This window comes from Glycine max, chromosome 12, assembly GCF_000004515.6.
Source record: "Glycine max cultivar Williams 82 chromosome 12, Glycine_max_v4.0, whole genome shotgun sequence".
In the NCBI taxonomy this organism is placed as follows: Eukaryota; Viridiplantae; Streptophyta; class Magnoliopsida; order Fabales; family Fabaceae; genus Glycine; species Glycine max.
Genome location: NC_038248.2, coordinates 36,683,891 through 36,706,898, shown reverse-complemented (window position 1 = coordinate 36,706,898; position 23,008 = coordinate 36,683,891). Strand labels below are relative to the sequence as shown.

General features: G+C 33.3%; 3 protein-coding genes across 3 annotated transcripts; 2 read left to right on the top strand and 1 right to left on the bottom strand.

Moving 5' to 3' along the window:
• The first annotated feature begins 5,765 nt into the window (after nt 1–5,765).
• LOC100780275 (E3 ubiquitin-protein ligase RHF2A) lies at nt 5,766–9,787 on the top strand. The gene is made up of 9 exons (XM_003540226.5): nt 5,766–6,040; nt 6,300–6,467; nt 6,557–6,603; nt 7,639–7,701; nt 7,808–7,916; nt 7,996–8,384; nt 8,500–8,607; nt 8,703–9,065; nt 9,536–9,787. The coding sequence occupies exons 1-8, from the start codon at nt 6,035–6,037 to the stop codon at nt 9,016–9,018; spliced, it is 1,206 nt and encodes a 401-aa protein (XP_003540274.1). The 5' UTR covers nt 5,766–6,034; the 3' UTR covers nt 9,019–9,065; nt 9,536–9,787.
• Nucleotides 9,788–14,505: 4,718 nt separating this feature from the next.
• Nucleotides 14,506–18,459, top strand: LOC100782264 (fasciclin-like arabinogalactan protein 15). The gene is made up of 3 exons (XM_003540230.5): nt 14,506–16,235; nt 17,768–17,887; nt 18,094–18,459. Exons 1-2 carry the CDS (start codon nt 14,945–14,947, stop codon nt 17,839–17,841), a joined length of 1,365 nt encoding a protein of 454 aa, XP_003540278.1. The 5' UTR covers nt 14,506–14,944; the 3' UTR covers nt 17,842–17,887; nt 18,094–18,459.
• A 372-nt stretch (nt 18,460–18,831) lies between these two features.
• LOC100793036 (protein STRICTOSIDINE SYNTHASE-LIKE 3) lies at nt 18,832–22,660 on the bottom strand. The gene is given in 6 exon segments (XM_014765019.3): nt 18,832–19,154; nt 19,157–19,277; nt 19,699–19,797; nt 19,799–19,864; nt 20,902–21,183; nt 21,933–22,660. Coding segments are annotated over 6 exon segments (1,185 nt in total). The 5' UTR covers nt 22,271–22,660; the 3' UTR covers nt 18,832–18,875.
• Nucleotides 22,661–23,008: the final 348 nt, after the last annotated feature.

Below are 23,008 nucleotides of genomic sequence, written 5' to 3'. Positions count from 1 at the left end.
CGGATTTCGGTTGGACTTGTGATGACTTGGTCGATTAGGTATCGAATCTCGGTTGGATCGACTTGACTCGGTCGGTTTAAAAAAATGATCCATCTTGTTGTTTTTATGTCTCATTATTATTAATTGTTATTTTAGATTTTGAAGTATGAATGAACTTTTGTTACTCAAATAATGTCATTTATATACTTATATATAATAGATACATATATAATTTTGATTTTTTAATACATATCAGGTCAAATCAAACCAATTATTAATCTACCAATTGAACCATTAACCTATTACATCGACCAAGTCACTGATCGGGTTGGGTTTCCCAACTATGGATGATATTGGGTTTAGCCAACATTTTTTTCTTGTACATCTTTTAAACTATGTTAACTAATGTTATTAGTATACTGGTTAAAAAAATATTTGTATTTGATGCATAAAATTGTATTTTTTTAATGATTTTTCTTTATATTTTTTATACTTTTTTCAATAAATATTTTCTTTTTCTAATTTCTTAATTAAAGACCCTATCTTTAATTTTACCAGGTCTCTATATTATTTTGATAACATGACAAGTATTTGAAATTGGAATTACTATTTGCTTGTAGTAGGTGTACTCGGAACGAGTATGTAGAATGAAGCTTTCATTGTTGTGTTATGTGTAATGTGGTCTTCTTATGTAGAAAGTCATTGTCATATTGTTAACTTATTGTCAAATGCGCACCAAATTATCTCAAGTGTAATATACTCGAAAGTCCGAGTGTCGAATTCATATAAACTTTGTTTGTACTTAGATTGATTTAAACCCAATTTATAAGTAAGAGATAAAGAATATTCTTTTCTTTCAAATTTCTTTGCAAATATATATATATAAAAAAATCATAGTAAGATTAGATATGCATGAAATAGGTTAAACGAATATTAATCTATTTTTAGCAATGATTTCATTTAGATACTCTTTCTCAGTTCTTTAGAAAATAATCATTTTTCAATGCATTATCCCCTGAACACTACATGGATGAACATATCATAATAAACAATTATGCATAGAAAAGAGTAATAGAAACAAGATTGCATTAAATAGATAATAAAAAAGAGCTATATTACAAAAGTTGGTATGCGAGGATACTCCCAACAATGGGGGTTTAATCTCTCATCACCATGAGACACTTTATACTTTAGGGGCTTTGATGTGGATAGAAGAAGGAAAGAGATGGATAAGGGAAGAGAAGAGGATAATGGACATAGAAAAAAGATTTTTCCTATTAAAGATGGTCAGACTTAGGATGTATTTATGAGAGAGCTCTGAGTCTGTATGTCCCTATGGGTAGATGTGTAGGGATATATCTTTCTCATTTGCTTCCTACTCCCTCTATAGGCAAGATAACTTAATTTTCACGCGACCTCGCGCTAAGCGCGTTTTGGATTTCTTTGTGGGCTTTCTTCATATTAAGCGTGAGCTGACCGTTAAGCGAGGAGATGCGCTGAGCCTGTCTAATGCATTAAGCGAGCTATCCCAATCTTTAACTTTTTCTTCAAGATTTTTTCTTTAAATTTTTGCATTAATTTTTTTCCAAAGCACTTGAAATCTTGTTCTCTTAACTTCTGCTAATAATTTACAAAGATATTTTTTTTATTATTTTATTAAAAACAACGATAAAGTAAAAAAAATTACCATCATTCTTAGTTAATGATTATCAAATTAACTCAAATTTTGCAAATATTACATATGGAACTTATGGTTTGGATGAAAGAAAAACAGAGAAGGAAGAAAAAAATGAAAGGAAAAAATTTGAATTTTATCTATAAAAATAATTTTCTTTTATTTTCTCTGCAACTAAATAGAAAAAAATGTTTCGTTAATTATTTTTTTTATTCTTCCACTTTCTCTTCTATCAAAAGGAACCATTAAGGTTTTGAAGTGAGTGCCAGGAATTAAGTATTCATTTTTAAGGTTGATGGCTATCCCATTGCAATGGTTAGAAAAATGTTGTACTGACATTTTGTTCAAGACGGGAGAGAACGGAAAAAATGTGAGACGAAAGTAATATAATGAAAACATAAGGGGAAAAAAAATATTTAGTGAGTAGAAATATAATTCGTCATTGTATATTTGTATAACGCTTATTGATCAACAAGGAGCATGTAGGGATGAATATAGATACAATATATTATGATACCTTTTTATATATATTCTCGTTTTAAAAAAAGTACAGTATATGTCTTTGTTACTAAGTGATTAGGTTCTGAACATTAATTCACGAACTACCTCACTAGATGCAAGTTGTGGATTAGTGGGTTAGAAAAAAAAAACCTAGATTCAACATAAACTTATAAAATGAAATCTAAATTAATGAAAGTTTTTTTTTTCAAGCTTTTAATGAGTTTTAACCGATCGAAACTAAATTGGGTTATGATTACTAGGCTGAAAAAAATTTATTTCACTAGGAGGGTTTGAACTGGCATGATTATTTTAAATTTATTTTCATTTTTTTTCTTATATTTTTCTGTGGAATTTTAGACTTCATTTATAAGAGTTAGACAACTTTATTTTAAGCAAAATCTTATCATGATATATTGAATTTCTAAAAAAGTAGTAATTTTTTATGACTTCAAACTATTTGACTATTGTTTCCTTTTTGTTTCATGAATCATTTTGAATATTTTCACTATTTATACTTTGATGGATGTTTTTATATAGTACTTTTACTAAAATCATATATATTGATAATGAATCGTTTGGCTAGGTAGGCCAATCGGGGAGCACCAAGCAAAGCAAAGGCTGAGTTAGTAGGCGATTGAACCATAAGCCAATATAAGTGGCACCACGCCTCATAGGCCAATAGGGATTTGAAGGACAAAACCAACACCATATGCATTGCCTAAATGGGCTGCCAAAGCTTATGGGTCCATCGGAGTTAGGCCCAATTAACCGGACTCTAAAGCCTTCCAACCATAGTTTTAAAACTGATGAAAGCATTGGATTTGGATCATTAGGTCAATAATCAAATTAATGGATTACTAATTAATTCACATGATCTTAACTACATTTAAAAGATATGAAAATTTTATATTTGTCTTAAAAGCCGTCCAAAAAATCACTACTCATTATTAGAATTCCAATGTCAACTACATAAAGCAATTAAGCATAAAACACTCCTTAAACACAAGATGTTTAACAAAAATCATTGAAACCAAATCCACAATCACATTACAACAATAAAGCAAAAATGTACAACCGAAGAGGGGACATAGAATGAATAAAACATGATTGGCAACAAATTAATAAGAAAACATTATAATTCATAAGCATGTAAATAAAAGGAGATGGAAATGACAAAGGTTCAATGTCGGCAAAGGACAACATCGATGATGGTGGGAAGAACACTATTAACGACAAAGAGTGATGAATGAGGATCTTTAAGATTTATGAAAAAATGAGACAATTAGACGCGAAGCTGTCCTTTTCCTTTTTTGTTTTTTAGTCATTAATATTAAAATGATGTCGTTGTGAGTATTCTTCAATCTCATCAAGTCAACTGGTTGCATCGAATTGATTGCATGATCAACCCGATGTCTAACTTGATCTAACTAGACCACTAGTTCGTGGACGAATCAATTGTGTTGGTCTGGACTTTAAACTATACTTCCAATATGTAGATAGAATATATATATATAAGTACTACCATGTAGGTACGTATAAGGATAGTGCACAACACAATGCCGCCTAAGTACACATAACAACAATGCAAAACACTCCACCTTTTGACACATTAGAGATGATGGTTGTGAAAAATAATTAGAGAACACAACATATATATATATATATATATATAAATTTGGTACTACCACCATCACACCAAAAACACACATAGTAGAATTTGTTGAGATTCCTTAGAAGGTGTGTTCTCTAATGTCAACAATTCTAATAAATTTACTTATCATCAAAATTCAACACATCATACAGGCAACTATTATCATAGTTTGTTTGGTAGAATTATCCCAACAAACTTAGATTTAATTTGTGTGACATAATAGGCTAGAACAGCATGTCCTTAATCCATAAATTTGGAATGTGCCAAAAAAAAAAATCATCATAAACAAAATTGACTGAGTTAGTATTTCTTTTAAAATTCCAGGTTTAGCACCGGGAACTTGTTTGCTTGCTGATTAGGGGGCTAATTACTTTAGTTGACAGCTTTTACGAGTGAAAAATTGTTTATGATTCCAATTCCAATTCCACCCTCTCTTCAATATATTTGAAAAAGGTTATAAATCTTAATTTTCGTCTTTAAGATTCTGGAATTTTCAAGAATAAGCAGATCTGTTTTTGGGCTTTCTGGTAATCTTCTGGCAGGAAGATAAATTTTATTTTTTAATTAATAAAGGGGTTCTTGGTCTTTGATGGTACTACCCTGTTTGAATTATTCACACCAATTAATTTGTTAATTTACAGCGTCGGATTCAAACGGAAGGCGATTTTGTTTTATAACTTTAATTTGGTTATCAAAAGTCAAAACTAGGTTAGTTAGGAATACTGGGTGGTTGGGTATTCATGCAAAATTTCCAGAAACTAGACTAAGTAAAAGATGATTTAGACTAATTAGAGGGAGAGGCAAAAATGTCCATCCCATAAAGTCAGGCATGTATTATTAATACTGGCCAAAGTTACAACTGATAAACATAATTATGAGTTCATTTGTGTGTTTAATCGTACTAATTACCATGCATCTAATAAAGTAAAAAAAAAATCAGTACTTCTTTGTAAGGTCACTGCCAGAGATCGATCTAATGTCTAGTCTAGTGTAAGTTATGACAGGGTTATTGATTGGATTATGCCTTTCTCCAAGCTGTGATCAGATGAAAGAATGGCCTTGCTATTTGGTATTTATTGAAAGTGTTTTTTTTTTTTTATGAAATTATTGTATGTGTATTAAATTGGAGACCAAAGCACAAGTTTGCTTGGTGTATGCGCGTGGATGGTAAGGACTCGTGTGATTAATTCTTATTGGTTTGATTTTTAGGTGTACCTTTTGTGGCTTGCGACTTAAAGGCTCAGGCCTTTAATTCAATTAAAGTTTTTTAACCTTTGAAAAGTCTGTGTGTTTCATAGATTAAATTTCTCTTTCCTCATCATAATTATGGTCCAACCAATAAATTATCAAAAAGTATTTTTTCTTATGTGTATATCATCAAATTTTATCATTTCAAGAGCTTATAGTTTTAAAGAAAAGAAGTTAATCACGGTAAAATAATTTTATATTATTAAATTAAAAATAATAATTTAACTAATTGTTGATATTATTATCATAAAAATTATTAAACTTTTGATTAAATTTTGGTGTAAAAGTTATTTACACTTTTCTCTCTTACAAACAGGTGAACAGGTGATTTTATTTCCATTAACGATGTTAACTAAAATGAAATTGGTCATGACCAGATTAGGATATTTTGAATTGACCTAATATTTTAAGATTAAATTAATTAATTCAAAATAATTATAATTTCATTATCTTAAAAGTATAATCTGAGAGCCAAATAAACCATGATTCAACCACGTAGTAGATGATGATTTCACAAGTTGATGAGTTGACCCATAGGAGAGTGACGCGTAAGGTGAGAGACTTGTCCAAGAGAAAGTGGAGGACCAAGACCGACTTGAGCTGTGGTAAGGTTAGCTGACTCTCTGTTTGTTTTACAGCAAAATAAGTTTGCAAAAATATTCATATTATTCTTTTTATAAAACCAAATTTATAGATCATTAAATTTACTTTAAAATTCGTGCATCTCATCATCATGTAGTGAGTGATTTGGTTGGTTGGTTTCTTCCAAAAAGTAAAAAATAAAAAATAAAAAAAAATAAAAGGAATGGGTAACCCCTTTCACTTTGCCTGCACCTATATACACTCACCCCACACCGCACCGTAGAAAACTTGACAAAACTTCTCTCTCACACTCACTTTCTCTCTCTATAACTCTTTCTCACCCGCTAGGGTTTCCTTTTCATCGCATCTTGAGTTTGCAACCTCGTCTTGTGATTTCCATGGAGGTAACACCGTTTCGATTACTCCGCTGCTTGCTCTCAATTTCCCCCCTCTTTTATTCCGCGCTTTGTCGTTTTTGTTTAGGGATTCTGCTTGTTTCTTCCGAGATTCTTAATTTGATCTGATTCCTCGCGAGTTATTGTTTGATTTTTTATGTTTGCTGTGTTCCGATCCTTTTTTCTGTGAGTTGATTCGATTGTTTTGTTTTTTTTGGAGCGGCTTTTTTTGTTTTGTGTCGATTTCAGTGTGGTGTTGTTTTTGTAGGGTGCTGGGATGGAAGAGAATAATATTATTAATGATGATGATAATAATAACAAGTCTGAGGCGCATTTGACTTCTGCCGCTGCTTTTGTGGAGGGTGGAATTCAGGACGCTTGTGATGATGCTTGCAGTATATGCCTTGAAGCTTTCTGTGATAGTGATCCTTCCACGGTATGTTAATTTAGATGTTGTTTTAGTGATGACTGTGTGAAGTCAACTCTGTTGATGATCTAGCTACTCTTATGTCCCTGTTGTTGCAGGTGACGAGCTGCAAGCATGAGTTTCATCTTCAGTGCATTCTCGAATGGTATTACTATTTGGCTTTTCATTAATTGATTCTTTTGGGTTAATCATGGGGATTAATTTTGACGGGACTGTACTGTGTCGGTAATGATGCGTGCTTTGCTTACTTATTATTATTGCTGTGTACTGCTACTACTGTTATAGCTGCTGCAATGTTTCTTGGTCACTGATGTGGTTTTCTCAAGTAACCAGTTTGTGTGGCTGTATGTTTTTCCTGATATGCTTGAAGAAAGGGCTCCTTGATAAAGTTTGTTTTTGTAATGATTTTGAAGGAAATCACAAATCTGGTGCCCAATTTAAAATAAGATGTCTCTATCAGCTGAAAGGGAATGTATCATGAATTTATTTCATGCGATGGAAGTTATTTGTTTGAAGTTGGAAGCATTCACAGTTCTGGAGTCCCACTTTCATTGGCCTTGCTTTTAGTAAATAAATAAGATGAGTATGCAGCCATGAAAGACCTAGTACTTGAGTATGTCATTGCCAATGGTTTTCGAGGTTTAGGTCAGCAACCCATGACATGTTCCCTGAAGTCATTATATTATCATTGTTTGAGACACTATTGATCTATAGTCATACCTAACAAATTTTATAAACCATAAACCAGTAATAACAGGAACTTATTGTTAGCATTCCAGAATCAAAAAGGGAATGTCCAAGTGAAATGTTCCTCTAAATAAAGGGAATGTCTTAGACTGTCTTCTAGTCTGTGTTTGATGAGTTAAAGTTGCACTTATTTTTTAATTGTTGAAATTGATACTCTGATTTTTGAAGTCTGTAGATATGGACATTTATTTGCTAACATGCTCCTGTTGGGGTTCACAAATATGTTATATACATATTTTCATATTGCTTCCTTGTCTTGTGGTTTATTCTTTAATTTCTTGAACTTCTTGTCCTAGACAAAAAGCAATGTTGGTATCAAGGGAACAAGCACTGGCTAAATCTGTGCCAGCAGCCACAATCCAATTGTTGTCTGAATCACGTAACAATATTTGGAGGATAGACTTTGTATTCAATTCCAACTTTTATGTTGTAGGTGTCAAAGAAGCTCCCAGTGCCCCATGTGTTGGCAGCCTATCAGTCTCAAAGATCCAACAAGGTTTGTAGTTTTTTCTATGTTCTTTATTCTTGTTTATTTTATTCCTCTGTTCCTGTCATTATTTGTTTTTGAGATTTACTCACATGTTTTTGTTTTGTATTTGCAGCCAAGAATTACTTGAGGCAGTGGAAAGAGAGCGAAACTTTAGGTTCAATCCATCTAGAAATGCCACAATATTTCATCATCCAACACTGGGGGATTTTGAGTTACAACATGTATGTAGTCTACTTATACTAGTTTGGAAACATTTTGTACTGTTATCATGCATGGTGTAATTTGTAAGTTCTCATGCAGTTGCCAGTTGGAGCTAGTGACGCTGATCTTGAAGAGCGTATAATCCAACACTTAGCGGCTGCAGCAGCGATGGGAAGAGCACGCCACATTGCTAGAAGAGAAGGCCAGAGAAACAGGTCATCAGCTCAAGGTCGCCCACATTTTTTGGTTTTTTCAACTAATCCTAATTCACCTCCCATGGCTCCTGCTTCTTCCTCTCCATCTCAGAGGGGGGATGATGAACCAATTCCTACAATTGCTGTTGCCAATCTGTCTCCAACTCCTGCAACTGGAGAAGAATCATCACAGCTGACTTTAGTTCCGCCTATTCAAGCAGAACAGGTGTCTGCTTCAGGATCTGGATCTACTGCTCTTGCTACAGATCATCAGGGATCATCTTACAACAATAGGTAATCTTCATTTTCGTTTTTGAATTTCTGGATCATATTAATGTTTTCAAATTCATGATTGCCTAGTATTCAAGCTTTAGAAGTTCTCAACTGTTACGTCCGAAACATCATACAGGAGATCTCCTAATCAGTCATCTCCAAGTAGTCAAGACAGAGCAGGGCCATCAGAATTACAATCATTTTCAGAATCTCTGAAATCTAAACTGAATGCTGTATCAACAAGGTAGTGGACTATCCTTTGTCACAAGTGGGTGTGGTGCAGTACAATTGAGGAGTTCTCCCATTGTAATTTGAACTTCTATTTTTCTTGTCTTTCAGATACAAGGAGTCAATTTCCAAGAGCACAAGAGGGTGGAAGGAGAGATGGTTCTCTCGGAACAACACTATGTCTGACCTTGGATCTGAAGTTAGGCGAGAAGTTAATGCAGGGATTGCAACTGTGTCACGCATGATGGAACGCCTGGAGACCAGCGACAATAATAGAAGCAATAGCAATTCTGCCCCCAGTAATATAGAGGATGGTTCAGTTCAGGAATATAATGGTCAAACTTTAACACCAGGCAATGAAGGGGACGGTCTTTTGAGAGACAATAACACAAAAGCTTCTTGTGCTGCAGGCTCTAGTTCGAACTAGGCATGTAGAAGGAATTGCTTGAACTCTGAATTTGTTTTGTCCAAAAGGTAAAAAATTTATTATACTGAAATTTTTTATTTAATGTGAAGAACTAAAGATCCTACGTGTTTTGATTACAACCTCATCAGAACTATTTCCTTTTATAATGCAATTACTTTTTCACACATTCTTCGTAGATATTACTTGCATTTTCTTGTTGTCTTTCTCTATTGTAATCTTCGTTTGTATGCTCGTAAGATTTTGCATCGGAACTAAATATTTGTATGCTTGTGCTCGTAAGATTTTGCTGTTGAATGAAATAGCTATTTATTAATGTTTCAGCTGGAAGCTTGATATGGATTTTTTTGCCTTAATAAAGAAGCATGGCAGATATTTTGCTAATCCATTGTGTTTTGAAGTTGAAATCTTCTCTCTCATTAGTTCTTAATATACCATAACATTGCTTGCGTGTGCTGGTTGTTTACCCGATTGAGTGTTGTTAAGAATATTGTGCTGATTGATGTTTCTATGGTATCAGGTAGAAATAGAATTGCCCATTGGGGATGTGAAATTCCATGGATGTGATGCATTGCCTATTGGCTGGCGCAGACCAGGCAAGTGATAATCCATTGGCCTGCAGAAGAAGACCAACAATTGTGATATTGGAAATAAAAAAACTTAAAAAAGGCAGCAGTGGTCTCTTTCGTTTGAAACTTAGGAACCTATATATGATTGTATATTCACATTGTAAACTTATTTATAGATATTCCTCAGATAATCTTTACATGAATTGCTGTGTTTCCTTCTTCTACTTCTAGAGATAAATCACTCTTTTTGGATCTGTTTGGGTATTTTTAAGAAAAGAAAATAAGAATAAAAAAATAAAATGAGCTTACGTGTTGTTCATTAACTAATTATAAATGTTTTCATATTTTAGATAAGTTATGAGAGAGCTTGAACAAATTAGTCTATGATTTTAGCTCATGGAAAGATTTATCTCATTATTTTATTCTTTTAGATTTTATTTATTGTTACTAATGAGATTTGCAAATTAATATCCATGCCCATATGTCAATTATTAGTGTCCTCATGCTTCTAATATACTGCCTCCTAAATCCTAACATATTATTCTGGGTCTTTTATAGAAGAAGTAATCTTCATTCCTCGCCTCTCTGAGGGTCAACCCTCCCTAATTCATATAAGACTTAAATATGTTTTTAATAATTTTTATTTTTTAATATTAATTTTTGTAAGTTATTTTGTTCATTTTTAGTATATATAAGTTTGGGTCTTTTCAATTTTAATTCCTATAAGTTATTTTGTTCAATTTTATTCTAAGTTTGTATTTTATCAATTTTAGTTCCTATATGTGCAAATTTAAAGGGACTAATATTAAAAAAGTGTAAACTTGCATAGATTAAAAATGAATAAAATAATTTATAGAATCAAAATTAAAAAAAATACAATTTCAGGAACACTAAAAATAAATAAAATATTTTTCAAGGACCGAAATTAAAAAAAATATAAGCTTATAGAAACAAAAATTATATCTAAGTCATCTTATAATTGAATTTTCTTTCATGCTTGATGTAAAAACTTGATATAATACATAATGAAATTTTTTATCAAAATTATTACATGATTTTTCTCTTAACTTATAAGATAACATTAAATTATATATCTCAATATTTTAAAAAGTTTTTCTCTTCTAACTTTTCTAAAAAATGGATTAGAAGTTCATTTTAACTTTTATAAAAAAATTAATTAACTATTTTTTTTCTTATGATTATTTATTAAAAAAGCTTAAATATGTTTTTGTTTCTATGTGTTAGCACTTTTTCATTTCTTTTTATCTATTTTTCTAATTTTTGTCCCTGTAAGTCTAAATTGACATTTTTAATTTTAGTTTCTGTGAGTTTTTTTTTATTTTTAGTTCTTGTAAATTTATATTTTTTCAATTTTAATTCCTATAAGATTTTAATTTTTTTTCATTTACCATCTCCATAAATTTGTGTTTATAGGAAGTAAAATTAAGAAAATACAAACTTACAAAAATTAAAAATCAACATAGTATCCAACAGGGACAAAAATTAAAAAAATATAAATTTACAGAAAGTAAATTTAAAAAATAAACTAACAAAGAATTAAAAATAAAAAACATTAACTTACATAAAAAAATATATATTTAAGTCTAACAAAAATAATATAATCTGACTTATGATACAACAAGATTCACATTGGGTTATAATAAGCACAAAGTCATAGTTGATAAATCACTAAATCTTATGAGGCCGGTATTGATATCTGCATAATTTTTCGACATAATCAGTTTTGTATCAAATCATAATTTCTAAATTACCTAGCAATATCGTAGACATATGCTTCGTTACAAATACGTTTATAAAGTCATTTTCTTCATAATGTCATTAGTATCAACATCATTACATCAGGATTCAAGACCAATTTGGGGCATGCAATGAATAATTCTAGGAAGGCAGAAAAAAAAAAAGGAACATTAACTATTGACAAAATACTATTTAGAGAAAAAAAAAATTAGGAAATAATTTTTTTCCGTGAGTTTTATTAACCTAAACATCTCAATTTTTAGATGCTTTCGCATATAATCTTTCCCAAAATTGACTTAGGTAAATTAATTTTAATTTATGTAACAATTTCAATTCAATTTAACTCTTTATTTTCTTCTTTAATAAGTATTTATTGAAAATTTTATCTACACTGACCTGCAATCTAAAATAATTAGTTGTTGATAATTGACTAAATCTTAAGGGGTAAAAAATATGATACTTGTTTTATGTATAAGTTTTCCTATCATATTTTCTAAACAACCAAGTCAATCCAAAATCTGATAAACATATGTTATTGAAGTCATATTTTTGTTAAGAATACGTTCATAAAGTCATTTTCTTGGTAATTAAAGTCATATTTTCGTTAGAAATACGTCCATAAAGTCATTTTCTTGATAATTAAAGTCATTAGTATTCATGAAGACCAATTTGATATATGCAAAGAATAACTTAGGAAGGAAAAAGGGGAAAAAATAATTAAGTTTGACCATACTGTATAAATGTTATTGAAAGTACTGTTTAGATTTAAATTTTGAATATTAATAATATAATTTTCAGGTTTTATTTTTTTACTAGAAGCAAGAAAGATATTCCCATCTGGAAGTTATGAAACTAACTCCGGTAACATAGAGATCATGGAAGTAAATTTTATCTCTTTTATTTATTTTTCTTTACCCATAAAGAAATAATTGAATCTCTATTAACATATTTAAGAAATACAACCATTCATTAATTATGTTTAATCTTATTGATTCTATTATGATAACCAACTATATCACGCAGATGGTTTAATGATATGTTGTTGGATAATTAATTAAGTTTGATGGTTATATACACTAAAAAAATCATTTTTTAATGATGTGTTAATAATCATTACATGATAATATAAAACATTATGTAAGAGTGATGCATCAAAATTAAAATAAATATTCAATATTTTAAAAATATAAAAAAATTTAACAATTTTATTTAATAAATTAAAATTAATAAAAATATTTTAATGTATAGGATAATTTTCAATTAATCTTTTGAAAATAAATTTAAATAATCTAGATTTAGAGCCACCGACGTTTTGGATGCAATGTCAGAATTCAGATAGTGTAGTGTTAATGCACGCACGCGCCAGGGGTACACAACAAAAGGATGGTGGAAGCAAGAGTGACGTATTTCAAAATGTTTTATTTATTCATATAAAAATGTTTTATTATTATTATTATTATTATTATTATCATTATTATTATTATTATTATTATTATTATTATTATCTTTAAATAAATTGATAAATCGAAATTTAAAAATATGATTTTGTTAGTAAAATCCACTGCTCCCTCGATAAAACTTTTTTTCAAAAAAGAAAAAAGAAAATAGGGCATATTCATGGTACGTAATTGTAGCCACCGCTATTGAATTAAGCTTATAGACTAAACTCAGTAAGCCATACCATAATTCGTAGTTGTGTTTAGCACACCGGCTATCATTAATTTTTTTTCCTAGCCATTTTTTTAGGTAGTTTAGCTTACTCAAGGATTTTTACTTTTACTTGAATGATGAATCATTTTTTGTCTTTACACAATGATTTTTGAATGATTTTTTTTACATAGTTATTGAATATATCATTTCAACATTTATCATTTATATTCGTATAGTTTAATTGGGCATCATTAAATTTATATATACATCAAAGTTATTTCTCTTACAAATATCAAGTACTTTATGTATAATACTTTTAAAAAAATTCATTCTTTATTTAAATTTTCTAATCAAATGATAGTAGAACATTTTTTTAATAAATAGTAGAAGCTTTCTCATTAAAGGAAAAGATAATAAAAAAATGAAAATATAAAATGAAGAAATAGCAAGTGCCCGCCGGCGAGGGACATCTGGACAAGAGGCCCTAGTAAGTCCTAACTAGGCCATGGCCATATGTTTATTTCACTTCAAGAAAAAGAAAAAGAGGTTCGGATCCATCACTTTCCTTTCACATTTCTCTACCCAATCTATGCAACTTTTCTTCTCAAATCTCATACTATTCATTTGATTTCTCCATCCTATGTATTATTTTTCACGTTTTCTCCAACAGATGTAGATTTTGGTTGTTATAATGGATGTATTAATATCAGTTCACGTTGGGACACGAGAGTAATTTTAAAACACTGGAAAAATTTCGATCAAAGGTTAAGAAAAATACTATAAATCACATAACTAAAGTATCCAGTAACAAATTGATTTTTTTGAAGATTATCAATTTTTTTAGTAGAGGTTATTAACAAGATTAAATTTGATATAGACCTTTTTGTATTAGGGAAACTTTTGATTTTCTGTGACTGCGGATACTTCATTTATTGTTATATCATTTTGGATTTAATATAATTTAAATTTTTCCAAAAAATAAGAAGTAAATATTCTATTTATTCCAAAATCCTTTGGTATTACATAAGCAAGTTTTTGTCATTTAAATATTATTTTTAGCTTACTCTAATAAGTGTACTTAATAGTAGTAACGAAACTATGAAGCCTCTTAATTGAGAATTGTCATTTATGCATAAAGGTGAGATGATGTGAGGAACAAAATGTTTAACAAAGTGGTATTTATTCGGGGAAAATAAGCATATATGAATTTGACAATGATAGGGAAAGAGAACCGAATGCCAAGTGGGCACCACCAACATTAACTAGAGTGCAGTATTTTCTTCTTCGTTAACTTGGGTGCAAGAATGAATGGTATGTCCCTGCAAATATTTCGCAGCTTCTCTCAAAAGATCAAAGATGAAAGGTTTAATAGCATGCTACCATTGTTGTTGGGGTGGTGGCTAGGCTAGTTAATTAAATTCCGGATACAAATTAAACATTGGTTAAGAAATTAAAAAAAATATAACCAATAATATTATGTATCTCAATAAAAACTTCTCTTTTTTTAATCTTTTAACCAATAACTAAAAATACCGATATAGATAATAGCTAATACATTCACCACCTCACATGAACATGTCTTGTATATGTGTCAGAGTGTTGTGTAAATATTAAAATTAGATATACGAGAATAACACACGTGTAATCTTTTTAACACGTATTACGAGAATTATTGTCGCTCCATACTACTGAGTCAAAAATGAAAACCTCTCTCAATCACACAAAAACCACGAGATTAAAAAACTAAATCAGAACCAACACACACGTTAAACAAAAATTGCGTACTGTATTTATAATTATACTAGTTATTTACCGACCAAGCCAAACCCCACATGAACAATACACGGTACCGTTTCTGCTTCTGCGCTGTAAGATACTTACTACCAGGTAGCATAGCAGTGACAAAGTGAAGTGTTGTGTTGGTTGGTTCACTTTCCCACCGCATTCCCGCCATGGATCGCCGCATCTACGGCGTCTCCGGCCACCGCATCTTCCTCTCCCTTCTCTTCCTTGTCTCTGTTTTCCCACAAGCGTTAACGCTGTCGCCGTCACCGACGGCTCAGATTAACTCAAACTCAATCCTCGTCGCTCTTCTGGACTCGCATTACACGGAACTCGCGGAGCTTGTCGAAAAAGCCATGTTGTTACAGAAACTAGAAGACACTGTCGCCACTCACAACATAACAATCTTCGCTCCGACCAACGAAGCCTTAGACCGCAACCTCGACCCCGATTTCAAGCGCTTTCTTCTCGAACCCGCCAATCTTCACTCCCTCCAGACGCTCCTCCTCTCTCACATCACCCCCGCGCAAATAGGATCCAAAACCCTAACCCGCCACGTCACCTCTCTTTCCGACCACAACCTCAAGCTCTCCGAAAATCTCACCACCGTCGACGAAGCCAAGGTTACCCACCCGGATGTGGTGACCCGACCCGACGGCGTCATCCACGGCATCGACCGCCTCCTCCTCCCCCGCTCCGTCGAGGACGACTTCAACCGCCGCCGCAGCCTCCGCTCCATCACCGCCGTCAAACCCGAACCCTCGCCGGAAATCGACCCGAGAACCCACCGTCTAAAGAAACCTCCCCCGCCGGTGAAACCCGGTTCCTCCCCGGAACTTCCGATTTACGACGCGATGGCTCCGGGACCCGCCCTGGCCCCGGCGCCGGCGCCGGGGCCAGGCGGCCCGCACCACCACTTCAACGGAGAAAGACAAGTCGAGGACTTCATCCACACGCTCCTCCACTACGGCGGGTACAACGAGATGGCGGACATTCTCGTAAACCTAACGTCGTTGGCCGTTGAAATGGGTCGTTTAGTTTCGGAGGGTTACGTGCTCACCGTTTTGGCCCCAAACGACGAAGCGATGGCGAAGTTGACAACGGAGCAATTAAGCGAACCGGGGGCGCCGGAGCAGATAATGTACTATCACATAATACCGGAGTACCAGACCGAAGAGAGCATGTACAATGCGGTTAGAAGGTTCGGGAAGGTTCGCTACGATACCCTACGGTTGCCGCATAAGGTGGTGGCGCAAGAAGCTGATGGGTCCGTTAAATTCGGGCACGGGGACGGGTCGGCTTATTTGTTCGACCCGGATATTTACACCGATGGACGGATCTCGGTTCAGGGGATTGATGGGGTTTTGTTTCCGACGGTGGAGGTGGAGGGGGCGGAGCGGGTTAGACCGGTTACCCGGACCGGTCAGAACGGTGCGAAAGTTGTTGTCAAGCACAGGAGAGGTACGCTTTTGCTGTTGCGTTTTTTTTTTTTTTTTAATTTGGTACACCGTAATTAGGGGCTTATGATATCCCCACAAGCTTTTGTGTTTATGACCGACTATGAGAATAATCCTCCATCAAGACTTAGTTACACTTAAAATTTCTTACTGATCCCTCGCCCAAGGCAGTATTGCCAATTAAATTACATCCATTGGATGGTTTACTGTTACGTTTGTTGTTTTGTTTTGGGTTATCTTTGGATTAGGAAAAGGGGAAAGAGGTGATAGTGATGTGTTTGGTTGGCTGGATTTTATTATTTCGTTTTTTTGTTTGTTTTAGCAGGGCTTTTTATTATTGTGTTGCTGGTTTTGGTTAACTCTGTTGATTGGTTTATAATGTTTATTTATTATTATTTTTTTTTTGCTATTGAATTTGTACAAGCCTGTGAAGTTATGACTTAGGATTAGTTTTGGGTGGCCTTGTGGGTTCTAAGTGAGAGTAGAAGAGTTGAATTCTGTTCAATAAGAGGTTAGTTTCTTTTGGGTCAGAAAAGAAAATGAAGTTGGTCCGTCTATGGCATCTTCAATTGAGAGTAGTTTGGTTTCACGTTTGATCATTTAGAATCATGTTATGAGTTTAGGTACATGTTTGATTTCATTTGGAGGAATTGATTTTAAGTTGAAACAATTTTAACCTTTACCGTTTTTAGGTTACATAAATTTTTTTACTGCTAACTTGCTTTTAGAATAAAACCATTTATACATAAATCACATTATATTTTATAGCAATTTTGCAAAATAAACTTCATTCAAAATTAATCTTGCAAATACTCATCCAATCACGCTAAGTTGTTGATTTGATGAATGAGGGATTAAGGATTCCTATTAGACAAATGCAGGGATTTTGAATTGGGACTGCTTCACGTTATGATGGAAGAACTGTGTTATTTGCTTGTTATTACAATCAATACTGTGCCAAACTTTTTGGTTTTGCCTTTTATCTATTATTAGAAATTTACATGTGTGGTGAAGTTTCTGAAAGGTGAAACAGAAGTTTTTGAAAAGAAATTAAGGGTTCTCTGTTGTCTTGACTTTAAACAAGAAAAAGGGTTGAGAAACCCAGTGGCGGGGTTAGTGAATGGTATTAGAGTTTTATGAATTGCCTTTGTATGTGACCTTTTTAGAGTAGTAGAGCAAAACGTAGCTGATGCTGATAAATGTTAAGGCCTACCAAATGGTAAACGTGGAGTGTAGATAAAATTAGCTTGCCTAGCTTTTAAATCTTTCCAGTCAAGTCAATGTCCGTGTGCTATGACAATGTATTTATTCGTATCTTTCCTCTTATGCAAAATGCTTGAGAGTTCAACCTACAGTCTTATAAAATACCAAAATGTACATTCTGTAGTCAAATGATTCTTTGTTTTTTTGTTTTTTTTGGTAATTTATACATCTCTTTTCACATGCTAATCTAAATAAAGCAGTTGTTTGTCTAAGGCTTGGTTATATTTTTTTAGGTCATACTTTGTAACTGATTACATGAAATGTCACTTGTAGGAAAATTACTGGAAACAGCATGCTGGATGCTTGGAACTTTTGGACAGCATTCTAGATTCGCCTCTTGTCAATGAAGAAGCCCACGTTTTTGTTGCTAGCAAGATTTCTCAAAGCAATGAAGTGAGATTACAACTTGTTATTTCATTTACTAGACAACCATCTGTTAATCGGATCTCGTTAGGTGGAATAATGACAACATTAATTAATTTTTCTTCGACAACTTATCTGTATATCTTTCTTATTATTTGCTAATAGCAATTATGCTGACTTTTTAGGTTAACTTCCAAATGTCTATTTACACATTGCTTGCACATGCTTTGATGCAGATCCAATGGAAATCTCTTCGATGTAAAAAGTCTAAAGTGAAGGCCATCTTTGCTTGAATGGGATGTAGCCAGCTGCTATGGGTGTGATTTTCCCACATTTTTGTTTTGCGCTTTTTTTGTCCATTATTTTGTTTTGTGCATTTGGGTCCAAAGCTTCTAGTCTACTTGTCATACCATATAGTGCATATATGTACTTAGATTCAGTTACCTACTGCTACTACTCCAATTTCATAGGTGGTTGTGTTGCTGGGATTGGAAGGTTTTCTGTAACCAAACGGGGAATCTTTCTGTTAGACATGTGCCCATTCAATAAATAATTTTACGGAAGAAATGGAAATACAATAATAAAATGATTCTTTACTGTAATATGGCATCCCTTGGTTGGCAACTAATATTTCTCTGTTCTCCCTTTATTTCTTCTCTATTTGTAAGAGAGACCACGATATATCAGTGCTGTAAGTACTAAGTAGCACTTGCAAGGCACTTGTTCTAATCCTTTTAATTCTCATACATAATCAAATATATTGGAGTTATTCCGTCGTATTAAAAAACAGCCATCCAAGACCAAGACAAAAGAGAAATTAAATTTACTTCCAGAGAAGCTGAGCAAACATAGCTTAAATGCTGCTCTATTTTTATAGATCTATTTCTTATAGTGACATTGTAATAAAATGAGGAGAAAAGTTGGAAATAAAATAATGTGATTTCTTCAACTGGGAATTCAAGGTAAACTATTGCTCATCCTGAGTGACTTATGTGGGAAGAATCTAATGTTTTTGGGATCATGTCAAGTTGTGAACTGCCATAAAAGGCATAAGAACACTTCCCACCCAAAGTTTACCGTCTTTCTCCTCCACTGCACTCACAGCTCTCACAACTTTCCCCTCACTGTCCTCCAATATCCGCAGAAGTTTACCTTCAGGGCTATACTTGACAGCTACTGCATGGAACCTGCCTCCAATATGAAACATGTATTGAATTCTTGTTGGAATAGGTAGCTTGAGTATGACTTTTCTCATTTTTGGGTATAGACTATTCAGGTAACTGTACATATACCTTCTATACAATGGATAGCCACCCAAAACTCACCATTTCCATTAACTCACGTTGTCAGGAAAACAGGGAGGATTGCTAAGATCTCTGAAGTTCCAGCTTTATCTCCTTTTAGCCAGTACTTACGTAACCTATACAATGAAATATAATGTCACGATGGAAGTTTTTTGAATTGAGGAGTGCTAAAAACATATTCTCTAATATATTCCTTTAAACACATTCTTTTTAATATGTTAAAATTTATTAAAAATTATAAAATTAGGAGAAAAATATTGAATATGATATAAGACTCACAAAATTGTCATTTTTAATAAATTTTAACCAATGAGAAAGTGTGTTAAAAGAGGAGTGTCAGGATAGCGTGTTCTTACCATTTCAATTCTGGAACGAGCTTCAGAAAAGGATTTATAGCCCAGGTAGAGATCTACTGGAATTTTTTAATTGGTATCTGCTAAAAATAACTATAAACTAAATAACCAAATTAGTATCTTTTGCACCACATTTAGAGAAAATAGAAAGGGGTTATGAAATTATGCGAAATATTAGACTCACCTTCCAATCATCCCTTTAGAAAAGACAAAGAAGGTACCATCCTTGCTTAAGGAGATGCCGTTTGGAAATTGAACGTTCCTCATGAGAACAGTGGTTTCTTAGTGGCAGTTTGTATTTCAAAACCCTGCCACTAGCCTCACCAGATAGTACCAGCTGAATGAAATTGCTGCATGCAGAATTATGTCAGAATCGACAAAGCAAGCCAGTGTAAACAATATAACATCACTGTTTAAGAATTCCAAATTCAAGCTAAAGATCTTTGAGACAATTTTTTCATATATCAAAAACCTTTGTGACTGCATTATATTGGGGTTCCCAATAGGCTTAATTCCCGTCAATGGAGATTGCCATGCAAACAAATTAAGTGCAAAATCCAGTTGTTGTAGTCATTACATTAGAACTACACCGCAAGAAGTCATTACTCAATGACAAACATTAAAGAAATAAGAGTTAAATTTGAAGTTGTCACCAAAGTTTATTAAATTGGAAAAATCTTAAGAAAATCCTGTATATGCAATTTAGATACGATCTTAAGGTTATGTTATGGTGTTCCCCTGCATAAATTTCCCTCTATTGTCCACAAATTGTGGAATGTTTTTTTATGTCTTATTCTTCTTCAGTATCAGATAAGTGTCAAGAAAGTGACATTTATTTCAATTATTAATCCTACTTATCGGTTCCTTCTGCATTGGAACATCTTCCGAAGATGCATATATTGCAATTCCAGCATTATATATATTCACAGTTTCACTCAATAATTCAAGCAGCATAAGGTAAAGAGTTTTGGGAAAAAAACAAAAAAGTACCATATTAGCTGCATCGGTTTTGAAAGAAAAAATCCACATAGACTAACTGTAGTTTTGGATTTATTTCAGCTACCTTCATGGAAGCCTCCAATCAACCAATATTGTCACAAGTATATTAATGCCCGGGTAATAGTGTAGTACTATTCTCACGCAATGTCGTCACAATAATTTTTACGAAAACTAGAGAGATAAAGAAAAGGTTCAATGAAAAAGTATTGTGAAAAATTATGACAGTAATATCATTCTTCATGGATAGTAATACAATTCCTTTCATTCCAAAAGTATATATATTAAGCATGGCAAAATGAGGGTGCTTTAGGCTTTATTTTATTACTTCTCATATAGTCATATACTCAAAATGTGTCGTATTCACATGTAATCAATGATGTAAGCTTACCTCCTCTGAAAGTTTGTGCTGCTATCTGTAAAATAAAGGTTCCCCTCTGTATCAATGTCTACATCAATAGTAAATCTCAGCGGCACCCCTTCAGCCTCAGTTGCAAGAGATGTTGCTAAACCACCCTGAGGCCCCACCTTCATCAACCCAAAATATGCATCTGCAATGTATAAATCACCACTTTTCTTGTCAAATCTGAGTCCCAAAGGCCTTCCACAGATGTGCTCAGTTTTGACATAACTCATTGGAGATGCAGATGCCTTAGGATTATATTGTTCTGACCTGTATTTACAAATAATATGCAGTAAATATTATCATGTGATAATGCAAATGTATATAGCCACAATGAGGTAAAAAGCAACATCACTATCACCAAAATTAGATTTTATCTTCCAATAGTCATAGCCAGAAACTAAATATATTATCAAGATGTCTTGAGCAGTGATAAAAAGTATAAATGTTACTTAGCACGAAGTTAGTAAGCTAGCACTATTAAAACATTGTCTATATTATTTCTATATTGCTCTCATGAGCTGAGGTAGTAGAATATTGTGCCCACAAGGGGACAAGTCAGTGAATTTGCACTGCAAAGACCGATTTGATTTGATCTCATGAACATGAGCCTAATTCTCCCACTAGCTTATTTTCAATCTTCTAGCACAAGTTAACTTCAAAGGACTTCAAAATTTTCTTTCTCAAGTAAAGTGAGACTTATTAACACTTTTACTTGAGATGGCTAATATATATATAACATAACATATAACTTTTTAGATTCGGCTTCTCTAAAATGAGCAACTTTCCTTAAAGGGTAAAGTAAGTCTTTAAATCAACAGTTAATATTACATGCATATGTATAACAAATCATGAATGTGTTGGAATATTAATTTTTAATTTTCTCATTAAAGATTGAGATTATTTACTTTTACACGTGTTTAGAAGAGTTGAAGCCTAGCTTTTTAGTCTGAGAAGTGAGAATTGTAATATTTAGCAGTTGAGTTGGCAAAGTGAGGAGGAATGAAGAGAAGTGTGACCTATTGGGGGAGGTGTATGCAAAATCAGTCCAAGACTGTCCATTCCAAAACAAAATCCTTCCATCTGCAACACCAGTGTAAGGGTCACGACCAAGAGGATCAAAGGCAATGCTCTCTGGTCCTTGCACTTGGTTCACAAACAAGAGCTCCGATTTCAGCAACGAGTTGTCTTTGTCTCGGTCCGTAGGAACCTCAGACCATGCGGGCATGTCAATTTTGTGCACGTCAAAGGGAGGGAAACCCACAATGGGGCTGGGCTCAAAGGGGTCTAATGCACAGTACAGAGCAAGAAGGAGGAACACAATGGAGAATCCTCGAGGCAGCGTCATATATGGCATGGCAGGGAGACTACAAACGCTTGAAACAAAGATCGAGGAAAAGGGTGTGTGAAGGGTTACGATGTTAAGGCACGAGAACTGTTTTGTGGATTGTATTGTTTCATGTTTGAAAGGTGGTAGGTGAGACAATTATACTTGTGTGTTTGATTCTCCTTTTGAAGCCCGGATACCATGTAAAGGCTCTGTTGAGACACCAACGTGGTGTAATATAGTTGGGGAGGTAATCATGTTATTTAAACATGCCATCAGAAGTTTGATTCCAGGTTCGTACGTATGGATATTTGTACTTTAAGGAATTAGTCTTTGTCTCAACTGTGGTATACATTGCGTAACCTTGAAAAAATGAAAAAAAAAAAATGTTGTTTATTGCAATACCATCAATGTTCATAGGTTCGAGACCAGACAGTCCCTTCACAACCAAAAAGAAAAAAAAAAAGCTATGTCGAGACTTCCGGGGGGGGGGGGGGGGAACGGCAACTAAACACGCTGTTAGTTGGCAAAACTAAGAGAAGTTCAGCAGAAACTATTACATGATCTTAGAGTATGATGATCTCGGTCAATTTTTATGTTAACATAAATGAGTCATATTAACTTTTTCGCAAATTGAAAAATTCAATCATATATCATATGAAAATCGATCATGATCATAGTCATACAATAGTTTGAGACCATGTAATAATTTATTTGAAATTAAGAAGCAGCTTTACATAAAATGGTTTGAGACCATACATCGGATTG